The following is a 13,107-nucleotide window of genomic DNA, read 5'->3' as shown; positions in this document are numbered from 1 at the left end:
TGGAAAATATTTGTGCTGGAGGTTTTTGTTAGAACAGTCTGTGAATTCTGAAATCAGGACACAAAAGTTTATCATCTGTGACTACAGGAAAAAGCCATAACCGTAATGTTATAACTTGTTTTGCAGGCGCTACTCAATTTTAGTCTATCGTGCGGACACGGCGGCCACCTGGACCATATGGAATCGTGGTTCGAGACGGAGACTTCATGCGCGACCAGTTGCGGATGTGAATGCAGACCTACTCGCGATAAATCTTTTTAATCTTCTCTCCAACAATAAATATTATTTGTGTGACGTTTCGCAGTGCTTGCTGCTTTGTGAGCAATCAGATGCCTGGAATATGCAGACAATTATGTAGCGTATAGTAGCATCGCGTCGTGGAAGTGTTACAACTGAGCACTGCTAACAGACTGTTGCAGTAATGTATCTAATCAATCAACTAGTCAAGTGGTGATATATCGGCTTCTTGATCGGTACGTCGTGGGTTCAATCCCTGTATGGGTCAGACCAAAGACTCGAAAACTGGTATCCGAAGCTATCTCGCTTAGCTCTCAGCATCCACGGTGAGCATGGAGTAGAAAAATTGGTTATGCAGACTTACCTATCACATTGGTTTTGAGATCAAAATCTGTCATGTTAGTCACTATTACTGGTGCACCTATTACAGAAATATATTGGAACTATTCACAAACGAGCACGAGCTTCAGGTATGTGACAGATCTTATGGGAATAAATTGCCCAAACTAAACTGCAAAGGAAATGTCAAAGCAGTTGAAAATTGCCTCATTTCGTTTCCAGGGTCAGCACCGATGACGTACTACTGAAAAGTTAGGTTTCTACACCATCCACCAATCGTGAACGCAATCTGTACGGTGTATATGTAATTTATTCAATAATCGATCAAATGTCTAACGTACATTCATCTATAAAGCACTTACCGCTCGGTCAGCGAAAAAATCCTTTTCCGTTCTACAAACATCTCTCTATCCTAGTATGTAAACAGCAGCGTTGACAAGAATTCCTCTACTATATGCGATATGGCAATGGACCTCAATTAACGAAAAACGGGGTAACACAGGGGCGGGGAGACTCCTAATCTAGCGGAGAAAGAGCGTCAAAAGCTATGTAATAACACAATGGGACTGCACGTTTATAGTGTAACGGACTTTACATACATATTTCACTATCTGGTACTAATAATTTGGGTTAAACAACAAAAAATAGTCAAGAGACCAAGGGTTGAGAGGCTTGACCTCCGCTAGCTAGACGCGAGCCAATTAAATCAACGATGTACACTAGGGCTCTTCAAAAATGACTTTTTTCTCAAATCGTACTGGCTACTTGATAAAATTGTTAGGTTACCTAATTTAAGCCTACACACAAAATTTGGTTCAATTCCAGCCAGTAACCGCTTTGCTACAGGGGAAGAAAGTTTCTATTTATTATATGAAAATAAATATTAAAAACTTTGAAAATTTTCTGTTCACCCCATGAAAGTGTTAGGCGGTCTATAGAAACGATGCTCACCAAATTTGGTTCAATTCCAACCAGTGGAAGCGGAGTTATTGCCGTGGAAAAATTTGGATTTGAATAAAATAGTATTTACGGTGACCGATTCTTTGTTTAGTTATTATAGATGTGCTCACCGTAAATACTATTTTATTCAAATCCAAATTTTTCGACGGCAATAACTCCGCTTCCACTGGTTTGAATTGAGCCAAATTTGGTGAGTATCGTTTCTATAGACAGCCTAACACTGTCATTGGGTGAACAGAAAATTTTCAAATTTCTATTTATTTTTATATAATAAATAGAAACTTTCTTCCCCTGTAGCAAAGCGGTTACTGGCTGGAATTGAACCAAATTTTGTGTGTAGGCTTAAATTAGGTAACCTAACAATTTTATCAAGTAGCCAGTACGATTTGAGAAAAAAGTCACCATTGCTATACAAACCCACACAATCCGAGTGATTGATGACGGTTATTTATGGATAGGCTTAGGCTTCATTCACTGCTTATCTATGCAGTACACAAATCAACATATCCTTCAAGAACAACGTTCGGTATTCTTGTTTTGTCAAAGCCAACACTTACACCTTCTTGAATAATTATTACTTGAATTAGATTCATGATTAAGGCGCACTTATATCGGCTCGGGTAGCCAACTGCGGGATGGCTCTTAGGTCAATCGTACAATATTGGAAAACGGACTAAAATAATGCCAAATTATATTTACTATCCCACATATACTTATACGTACAGACTAAAGATAATAAGTTTCAACAGTCCAATTAGGCTTGAATTAGGCTGCAGAAGGAATATCGTAAGGCTTTGTGAATTTGATTTTGCTCTGCAGAGGGTGCTCACTGCTCACTGCTGAGTGCTCATCTCCTCAAGCTCAATCGTTAAAGTTCGGAATATTACGAAGTTTGTAGTACAAAGGCGGTACGAACGCGAACTAGGCAAACTTTTCCTATGGATCAGCAAGCTTAGTGGTATCACCAATATATTGTATATAGGCCTATGCCTTTACGATCTAGACTTGATGGCCTGAGATCATTAGCCCAAGAACAGGAAAGCGTGTCTAAGCCTAAATAATGGAGTTCGCATTACAAACAGGCCATTGCAATGGTCAGTAGATAAACTGCCCAGTGGCCTAATAATTCGATGTAATGCAAGATAAATATTCATCAGACGTAAGACACCAATGTGCTTACACTAGGGTTGTCATACGTACATAATTTCCCGGACATGTCCCGAAATTTACTGTTTAAACTTGCGTCCGGGAGGAATTTTTAAAATATGCCTAAATGTCCGGAATTTTGAAGGCTTCACGTATAGGCTCATAATTGTTTCGTAAATCAACGTAATAACATTATTTTTGGAATATTTATGCTACGTGATAATTCCTTTGCGCTGCGAAGGATTTACTATCACATTTATTGATTTTATTATGGGGACTACCACCCTCGCAAAAACTGCAATAAAATATAAATAAAAATAACCTTCATTTACTGAAATAAGCCTAATTGAAATCGCATGTTCGGTATATGTTTAGAGATGGTTAAGGCTGTCTAAATGCTTTACTTAAAGATAATGGTTCTAAACGTGGGGGCCGTTGCCTTTATTCTGGGGTTCGCGAAGATGTTAAACGTGATCAGCTTCTAAAATAGCCTGTGAGTAAGTGTGGGCAAAGGTGCTGACTTCTTTTTATAATCAGCTCGTCAAATTTTGATCTGGGTCACGGAACATTTTCAAATTGGAGATAGAGTCGCGACGATAAAAGGTTGGAAACCACTGGATGTGGGGTGTTTATAAAGCTCCGTGGTGCGCACCGGCATAAGGCTGATTAACAATCTTATCGGTGTTAAATGAACATAGCTAAACGATGTGCAACCACCCTTCTTGCTTTCCGAAGTCATTATCATCCTCCAGCACTACCGCTAACTCTGATCATATGGGCGGAGCGAGGATAAAACTATATATTAATATGGAAGAGCCAATATTATTGACAGTATTCATTGAAAAAATTAAGGACCAGATGCATATAGAAACCAGAATACCGAATGCATATAGATAGCCCCCCCCCCCAGATGTTGCATCGATTAGCCTACCCTATGGTGGGCCCAAAATAATTGTTCATTTGGACGGGAAGGGGCTGAAAAAATGTGGTTTTGGTCCTGGTTACACAACACACAGCCACGTACTCCTGAACCGGGTCGTGACCACCTCTGGTTTATAAGCAAAGTTATAGGGCGTATACAATATCAATTCACGGCGGATGTTTACGAGCAACTGATACCGATTCCACTCCTTTTTTCCAGGCAGTGACGATACCTCTCGAAATATACACGCAACGGGAGCGTTCTTACTTGTTAACTAGAAAAGCCTAATAGCTACCAACAAGTTTTTAGAATTGCTTCAAAACTACCAAATTTATGGGCTCACTGTACTAAATATCGTGTAGAGTTTATTTGAATTATTCCACGTCAGGAAAAGTGAGAAACATGGAAAATTATCATTCGCACTGATCCGGATTTTTCATTCGCACGATTCGCACCACGCTTGTCGTTCGCACTCATCCGCATTTTTCATTCGTACCATTCGCACAACGCTTGTCATTCGAACTGAATTTTTTTCATTCGCACTAGTGCGAACCGTCACACAGGTTAGAAAGCACTGCCGTGTATGATGTATTTGAATTACCCTACCATTGTTTGTCATTATAGATGTTGTCATTTAATACTCTCTTACTATCGTTCACGAAAAATCACAACTTACATCTGCATGCGACAAGGTGCGTACAGGATGAGAGTTGATTTAGGATTGCGGCAGGTCATTTTTATTCTACCGCGCGATACAGCGGCGAAATTGAAATCGAAATTGAAATAATGCAAGTAATATTACCGGCCACCGTGCAGAATTTCTCTGACATCTGTTGTTAACACTGATTTTCGCAGTGACGAGAGTATACCATAAGGCAGGGTTGGGCAATAATATTCTCCGCGGGCCAAACGAGTAACAGAAAATACGTTGGTGGGCCGAGTCAAAATGTTTAGCTATATTCTCCAGCGTATTAATAATATTTCTAAATTGAAAGCAGTGAATTGTATTGGTAATAAATGCTGCTCAGTGGATGCGTTGATATTAGATATTGAGGAAATGAAAGTTAATTACCAAAAAGCAATAATCTATTTATTTTCCGTCATAATTCGAAACAATGTTAAACAATAAACATGTTACATTTTGAATTCTCTTTAATTCACATTTTTATGTTAAGAGATTAAAGGTATTTGGGATACTACAAAGCTTATTGTCTTAATTGCTGCCTTCCGAACAGTTGCGGCTTGGTAAAGTCGGCATATAGATATATCGGTTTCCGCCGACACGAGGCGGTACTTCTGGTCAAGGTTTCCTCGCCGCCGAGCTTTCTGGTAGTACACTTCGCACACCCGCATGTTAACCGGAACAGCATTGTCAACGTCTTGGTGTGTCGCGACGCGGTAACAGCCGACGCCGAAATGCTGAGCATGCTGATCTCGATAAATTAAGCGTTTTTTTTTTCTGGGAGAGCGGTAGCCATATTGATACCAAGACAACTATATAGCCACGATAGATCGCACGAAGGAAATTCGAATAAAGTTTTATAAAGATCTGAAATCACTCTATATTTTATGTTAATTTACGAAATAATTTCAGGTCCCCTTCGAGCTCGGGTCCCCTCCATACCGATTCCATTCCACTTGCTGGTGACAATGTTGTGGGATAATCATGACTTAGGAAATGTGTTACGTCCAGTAACCTTCGTAGCTTTGTACCATATGTTTCGTGTGCTACGATACCGCCAATCAATTTCAAGGCTTCAACAGTGAAAATTAGTATCGAAACTAAAACTCTCGTTGATAAATTAACTTTCAGTGGCGAGGAGCGAATAATTTCAGTACCTCGAGAAATTCGACTTTTACTTCTCGACTCGAATCATTAAAATCAATACTCGATTCGGATTCGAGTACTCGAATCATCAACGAGCATTGATTGACTTGTTTTACAAAATAGATTTTTCGAAACGTAGCATATCACGAAACAATTTGGAGCAGAGAACGTGCAATGCGTAACGCGAAAATGGCAACAATGAAGGTTAGAAGAGTGACTTCTTGTGACTTTAATTGTCACGACACATACGTTGCTACATTGGCTTTATTTGGAATCTGGATTACGCATGCGAACCTGCGAGGGACGTATAGGCTGCGTAATCGCGGCAGGCTTGAAGAGGCTTCAAAGTAAACCAATTTCCGTTCCGGTTATGTTCATACAGCCCATGGTTTTATTCTACGCAGCAATATTCAGAAGTACGTTTTATGTTTTGAATTCCGTGCACCGGGCACGCGGGCCGCTCAGAATACCTCCGTGCATTTGGCCCGCGGGCCGCACTTTGCCCAGGTCTGCCATAAGGTCATGCTGGATGAAACTCGAAAGCAAAAATTAATAGGTTTGCATACCGAACACAAACCTTCACTCATACACTATCTATACCAGCAGTTCTTAACCAGAGCTTCATGGTTCCCTTGGGGGTACGAAGCACTAAGTCGGAGGTATGAGATGCGGTGTGATATTTTACGATATGCTATGACCTAAATTCTTGCTTTCAATCTGGGTATGTCATCTCCTTCGACGAAAGAATAGTAGGCTAATAATAAAAATGAAAAATAAGTTACAGAAATGAGTCTAGGTCAGTGCTTTTCAACCTGTGTGACGGTTCGCACTTGTGCGAATGAAAAAAATTGTAGTGCGAATGACGAAGGTGGTGCGAATAGTGCGAATGAAAATCAGGATCAAGTGCGAATGACGAAGGTGGTTCGAATGGTGCGAATGAAAATCCGGATCAAGTGCGAATGAAATTCGTGGTTAATTAATAGGTAACTTTTCTGACGTGGAATAATTCAAATAAACGTTATAGGAAATTTAGGTCAGTGTAACTTTTGTAATTGCGACGCAATTGTAAAACTTAATACGTCGCACCACTAATCGTAGCTCTCACCAGCCGTGGTGAATTATTATTCCCGCTCCATAATTATTACGTAACCAAAAGTGGGGTTTGGAAGCTGGTGTAGTGGCAGTATATAGCTCTCTACAAACTCTATAGTGACGGAAATACAGAATATCAGCCCGTCTGAGCCTGCGACAGGCTGGTAAAATGACTTCAAATTGACTTTCTACTTTCTTTCGCTAAACAATCATCATATTTTTGTAATAACTGTTCGATTACCGCGAGGCACGAGGATAGTAGTAAATGCCATCATTATAGTCTCACATTTGCAAGTTACTGTTACGAAAATTTGTGCGCCTTCAAGGGTTATTAAAGTATGGACCGCAAAGGGTATAATTGTGGGTCGACACGTTGCCAGAGCTATCTGTTAATATGAATGTAATATTTATTGAATTTATTGCAAAAAATCCTGCGATAGTTTTTACATATCCAAGGTCACTGTGTTGGGTACTGTAGCCAATAAGCGAGACACGCAGAAAATATGGCTTTGCCATGAGAATTCATGATAAGATTTGTTTTTTCTTCTGGAAAACATGGTCGAAGACCGTTGGGGTGAACTAGTGTAGGGGTATGAAACGAGCGAGTTCAGGCCTATGAGATTCATTCTTTTCGAGGCCAAACCCTTCTGCGTCGGGCACATGAAGACGCGAAGTTTTGTCGAACAAACCACTGATACAATGCGGTGCCAAAAACATAAGCGGCGACGAAACCTCGGTCTAAATATGACCGATGCTGGATGGTTAAACCGTTCGAGATCGATTGGATATGCTCCGTTGTCGGCATGCAACAGTCCCGTTCTTGCAATCTGAGCAGACAATAGTACAACTGCGATACGCAGAGGAATTTAATTCGCCCTAATTTGAAATCGCGCGCGTCATACATGTTTTGTAGAGCTGTCTTGGGTAGAAATGTGGTGTACGAGTTCTGTATGTCATACATGCCCGTAAAATCGTAGCATACAACTGCAATATTAAAAATGAATTCCTTTTCATGGGTGAGGCTCGGGTCGCGAGATGCCACAAGAACTCAGATTTTGGTGGTAGCCTAAAAGCAGCTTTACCGTTATTAAAACTGCTATCAATTCTCAAGTTCGATTAAGCTAAAGAGTAAAGCACTAAGTATCGTGAGTTATTTGCTCGTCTCATAAACTCGCGAGACACAAAGTATCATAAGGTAGCGAGCTCTAATGTGCCATGATCGTTTTGCACCTTATTTTCCAAAGACATAAGGCAAAAGCCTCATCACAAACATGTGGGTTTTCATCCTTTCGACAAACTGGAGCCTCGCTTGACCTTTGTGTCAGCTCTCAAAAACGATTTCTGCCAGCAAGCATTTTTCACTCGCGAAAAATACGCTGTATTTTGGATAGAAGTGCAGAACAGATTATAAGACCTGGCCATCCAAGCACTAGTAGACGTTCTTGTACAAATTCCCAACAACATTGTTTGGCCGAGAAGGATTTTAGTGAAATAGTTGAAAGCAAAACGAGCGATAAAAGTTGCCTTTCTAATGAGACACTTGGTAGCTTAAGCTACATAGTAGTCAATTTGTTGCACATCTGAATAAAATGTTGTTAAGTAGGCCTATCTTTATCTTCTTTATGTAGAAGAATTTTCGATTAGTTTGTGCAAATGAAATTTATTTTACAAAAAAAGTGCGAATGGAGTTCAAAAAGGTTGAAAAGCACTGGTCTAGGCCATTCCGAAGGTTCAGAAACAGTGATCTATACCACTGGTCGCGAACCTAGTTGGTGGTCAAAAGAGCTACATTGTTCCTATATTCTCAGTTGAAGATTCGTGCCATCATGGTGTCACGAAATATAAATTCACTACATGGGATTAGTCATGTGTTGTTAGATATCACCCCCCCCCCCACACACACACCCCGCACTTATCAAGCCGATTGTCCGACATTTCAGAATGCGACAATTTGGCTTAGCATCAGGGGTAGGGAACCTTTTACGAGCGGGCTGCATATTTCTAATTATATTTCCGTGATGGTCACATGGAAACTTCGAAACTTAAGTCAATTAACGTGCAAATTTTAAAGATAAGTGAGCAATTGTAGACGACAGTCAAAAATCTGTTTATTCTACACTACAGAAACACGATATTACATTAAGTGGCTTTCCAAGGAATCCGTGCAGCACGAGCGTGGGTAGCCGTACCTCATTTGTTCTACTGGCCGTCACGCGCGGTTCAATCAATTCCTCCAAACCGAAATATATCATTTCAGTGATGGAGAATATTGTTAATCGTATCACTCTGTATCACTTAAGTGGCTTACTCAATTCTCAAATTTATCGTTGGGAACTCAACGGTGCGCTATAGCGACCTACCGAACAATTGGGAATGTGGATGGCTATGTTGGTAATATAAATTTGTAATTGGGAATGTCATTTTCGAGGGAGTTCTTTCTCACCGATGACCAGGAAGACAGTGTGGATTTGAAAACTGTATTGTTGTACAGGCGCCGTGTCTGCTTATCTCTCCGATCAATCAACTCACTGCGCAATCCATGATTTCAAGGCCCATAATGGCGGATACGTCGAATTCGTGAGCGATATGAGTTGCCATCGCAAGAGCAAATTTGTTTTTGAAATTATGCAAACTTCGTAACGAACTCGGCAGATTAGAGTCGTCATCAGTAGACACCCTTCATTAATTTGAATTTTCCGTATTTGTCCTATAACAACTATTATATTATATATATATAAAACGCCCCTGTATTCGCCATGGTATTGACCTCTTGTAGACTTGTCTCAGATATTTCAAGAATATTTATTCTGACCGTTAAGACAATTTACCAAAAACCTTTAGCAATATTGATTAATAAGATGCGACATGGTATCGTAAAAATATTTAGCAGAGGGACACGTATAATATACCCACGGATGACTTGCGAACCATAGATTCCTTATACCCCTATTCTATATATATATATACTCTATGACACTCGATATTGTAAATAGTCCATCAACGATATTACGACAAATCTTTGTACATCTGACGCTGCTTACAACTGGAATTCAATTTGCCACACTTCAAACTATCTTTTCAAAAATGGAGTATCTAATCGACACAGCGGGTTCCAACATACTGACATAGGTTTTTATACATTGTACATCTCTGTATATTTTCAAAGTGTATACAAATTAAAAATCGCCAAGAACGAAGCGACCTACATGGGGTTATAGTTCGCCATAGCAGCGAAATATGCCTAATCAGAGCGGGTGCAAGAAGACGCTGAAATAAAATTAAATAGATACGTAACAACCCAAAATACAACAGTAATAAAGCGATAGATTCGACGTCATTTGAGAACGGAGCACCGAGGATTCAGGGCTGCTGAGCGGCCTACATGGAAACGCGCAACTGTATATACTAAGTTGCACCTGAAATGGCAGTGCCGTATCACTTTTACTGATAAGTTCAAGAGGTGAACGATGACGAGAAAATATCAACTTGATTGCCGATGTATTGTACATGCATAATTTTATCGCCCCAAGTCTTAAATGATACAAGGAGGACGAAATGAGAAAGAGCAAAAACAAAAGAACAGTGCTTTGTAACGTAACCAAACAAATATCACACGACCACGGGAATATTATAGTTAAAATGATACACCGATCTAAGGACAGAAAGTGAAATTCTGCGACGGAGCAGCGATCGCCAAATAAACTGAAAATAATCGAAGGGTAGGTTTATTAGTCAACTTCTTCCACGGTCGGCCCGGTTGCATTGCTGCCATTGGGATCCGCGCTATGACCTTGATGAAGCTTTGTCAGGATCGGCGATGTCACGTTTTCCAATTCCTTCTGCTGGTATTCGTACTCCTCTTTCTCGGCGGTGTGATTGTTATCCAGCCACGAAAGACTTTCGCTGCATTTATCCAATATCGTCTTCTTGTCTTCCGCAGATAACTTGCCGCCGACTTTGTCGTCTTCCACGGACGCTTTCACGTTGAAAATGTACGATTCTAGAGAGTTCTTCGCTTGGATGCGTTCTCTTTCGCGATCATCGGCTTCTTTGTATTTCTCCGCCTCCTGGACCATCCTCTCGATTTCGTCTTTACTCAGCCGACCTTTGTCGTTCGTGATGGTGATATTCTGCGATTTACCGGAGCTTTTGTCCGACGCAGACACGTTCATAATTCCGTTCTGGTCTACATTAAAAGCTACTTCGATTTGAGGCACGCCCCTCGGCGCTGGTGGTAGGCCAGTGAGATCAAACTTTCCTAGTAAGTTGTTGTCTTTCGTCAAAGCGCGTTCGCCTTCGTAAACTTGGATTGTTACAGCCGGTTGATTGTCGGAGTACGTAGTGAAAACTTGAGACTGTTTCGCCGGTATCGTAGTTCCGCGTTTGATCAAAGTCGTCATAACACCGCCTGCAGTCTCGATCCCGAGAGACAGCGGGGCTACGTCGAGCAACAGCACGTCTTTGACTTGTTCCGATTGATCGCCGGAGAGAATGGCGGCTTGAACGGCGGCTCCATACGCGACAGCTTCGTCGGGATTGATTGACTTGTTCAGATCTTTTCCATTGAAAAAGTCGCTCAGTAGCTTCTGTATTTTCGGTATCCGCGTGGACCCGCCGACAAGGACGATTTCGTCGATCTTGCCTTTGTCGAGTTTGGAGTCGCGAAGCGCATGTTCCACAGGATCCAAAGTTTGGCGAAACAGATCGGAGCACAGCTCCTCGAACCTGGCTCTGGTTATAGAGCTGTAGAAGTCGATGCCCTCGAACAGCGAATCGATTTCTATGCTGGCTTGCGTTGACGACGAAAGTGTTCTTTTCGCTCTTTCGCATGCGGTTCGAAGTCTTCTCAACGCGCGTTTGTTAACCGTCAAGTCCTTTTTGTATTTACGTCTGAATTCTTGAACAAAATGATTGACCATTCTGTTGTCGAAATCTTCTCCTCCCAAATGAGTGTCTCCACGCGTCGCTTTTACTTCGAATATTCCAGAGTCTATGGTCAGAACGCTGACGTCGAAAGTGCCGCCGCCGAGATCGAATATTAGAATGTTTCGTTCCGAGGTCTTTTTGTCAAGTCCGTAAGCGATCGCGGCCGCCGTTGGTTCGTTGATTATTCGCAGAACGTTCAACCCGGCAATGACGGCAGCGTCTTTCGTCGCCTGTCTTTGGGAATCGTTGAAGTACGCCGGCACGGTAATGACTGCGTCTGTAACGCCTTGTCCAAGATACGCCTCTGCAGTTTCTTTCATTTTAGTCAGCACCATGGAACTGATTTCTTCTGCGAAGAATCTTTTCTTTTCGCCTTTGAATTCTACCTCGATCTTTGGCTTGTCTCCATCGGCTATAACGTTGAACGACCAATGCTTCTTATCGCTCTGAACAGTAGAGTCGTTGAACTTGCGTCCGATCAATCTTTTCGCATCGAAAACCGTGTTGGTCGGATTCATGGCCACTTGATTTTTAGCGGCATCTCCGATTAGTCGCTCGGTATCGGTGAAAGCCACGTAACTCGGAGTTGTGCGATTTCCTTGGTCGTTGGCTATTATTTCCACCTTTCCATGCTGATATACTCCAACACAAGAGTACGTCGTTCCGAGATCAATACCGATTGCTGGCATAATTAGTTACCCGTGTCTTCAAGCTCACAGATATAATGTATGGTACTTCTAGAAATTTGCTTCTGCTTTCGAGTTTCAAGCAATATGAATAGTGGGTCGGTTTCAGCGTCTGTATATATATGCTTGAGATCGATGCGTCGCGAGATGGCGCGCAAGTTCGAGAATTTTCTACTTGCAGAAAATTCGAGAAACCCGAATGATTAGTAGCATTTGCCATAAGTCTCGTGATTATACAATTGTTCATTTTTGTTGTAATTGTCATCAGCGACAATGCTCTGTGTCATCCGCACCGATAGGACCACAAACTCATTCATTTGTTGTTTTTACTTGTTGTCAGCTAAACTCGTCCATGACAAAGTAGCATACAGAAAAGACTCGAACTCTCCAGATATTTCCGGAAAGACTGACATGGTGTATGATGAGCATACCAGTATCGAGATCGCGTCCCCGGGGGACGAAGAATTCCACCAATTCCCAAGTTATTTCTCCATCGTGTATATTGTATATTGTTGTAAGCGACAAATAGCATCACAATACAGCGGAAGTTATCTCACGCGAAATGCTCCGCAGATGTTGGGCTGTAATGTATACGGAATATCAATTCGGAATAGGAAATCTGCCATATAACGTGACAATAATTTATGGGCATAAGGAAGTGGTTCTTGCCCGGTGTTCTCCGAGCCAGTCGCTCAAGTCCCAGGGGGTTCGCCAGGAGTCAAGACACACATTCGATTGCTAGATTGGAAGTTTCAATGATTTGTAACAATCATTTATTTGCTTGTGCGAAAATCGTTTTTTTTTAAACTCTATTGTTGATGCACAGTTCATTTTGTGCATCAGTTTTCCATAGTAATGCATTAGATGTGTAATGTTGTAGATATTTCGTATTTGTGACATGGAGAAAATTTGGGGTTCACTAATGAAGGTTACAAAATAGCGTGAGGGCTCGACAGATTAGTAAAGGCTAC

At 41.3% G+C, this 13,107-nt stretch overlaps 2 protein-coding genes across 2 annotated transcripts in view; one reads left to right on the top strand and one right to left on the bottom strand.

Annotated features, from left to right (window-relative positions):
- The window catches only part of LOC145442513 (GATOR2 complex protein WDR59-like), a 458,341-nt gene that overhangs the window by 64,024 nt on the left and 381,210 nt on the right, over positions 1 to 13,107 (top strand). The window lies entirely within an intron of this gene.
- LOC145442370 (heat shock cognate 71 kDa protein-like) lies at positions 9,655 to 12,233 on the bottom strand. Its single transcript, XM_080320268.1, has one exon. It carries the CDS (start codon positions 12,137 to 12,139, stop codon positions 10,253 to 10,255), a length of 1,887 nt encoding a protein of 628 aa, XP_080176394.1. The 5' UTR covers positions 12,140 to 12,233; the 3' UTR covers positions 9,655 to 10,252.

This window comes from Botryllus schlosseri, chromosome 7 (genome assembly GCF_051294905.1).
Source record: "Botryllus schlosseri isolate E-star chromosome 7, Bs_hap1, whole genome shotgun sequence".
Classification (NCBI taxonomy): Eukaryota; Metazoa; Chordata; class Ascidiacea; order Stolidobranchia; family Styelidae; genus Botryllus; species Botryllus schlosseri.
Note: the sequence above shows the minus strand (reverse complement) of the source record. Positions and strands in the feature narration are given on the sequence as shown.

Coding starts and splice junctions, on each gene's coding strand:
- LOC145442370 (XM_080320268.1), bottom strand. CDS start 12,139: ATGCCAGCAATCGGTATTGATCTCGGAACGACGTACTCTTGTGTTGGA.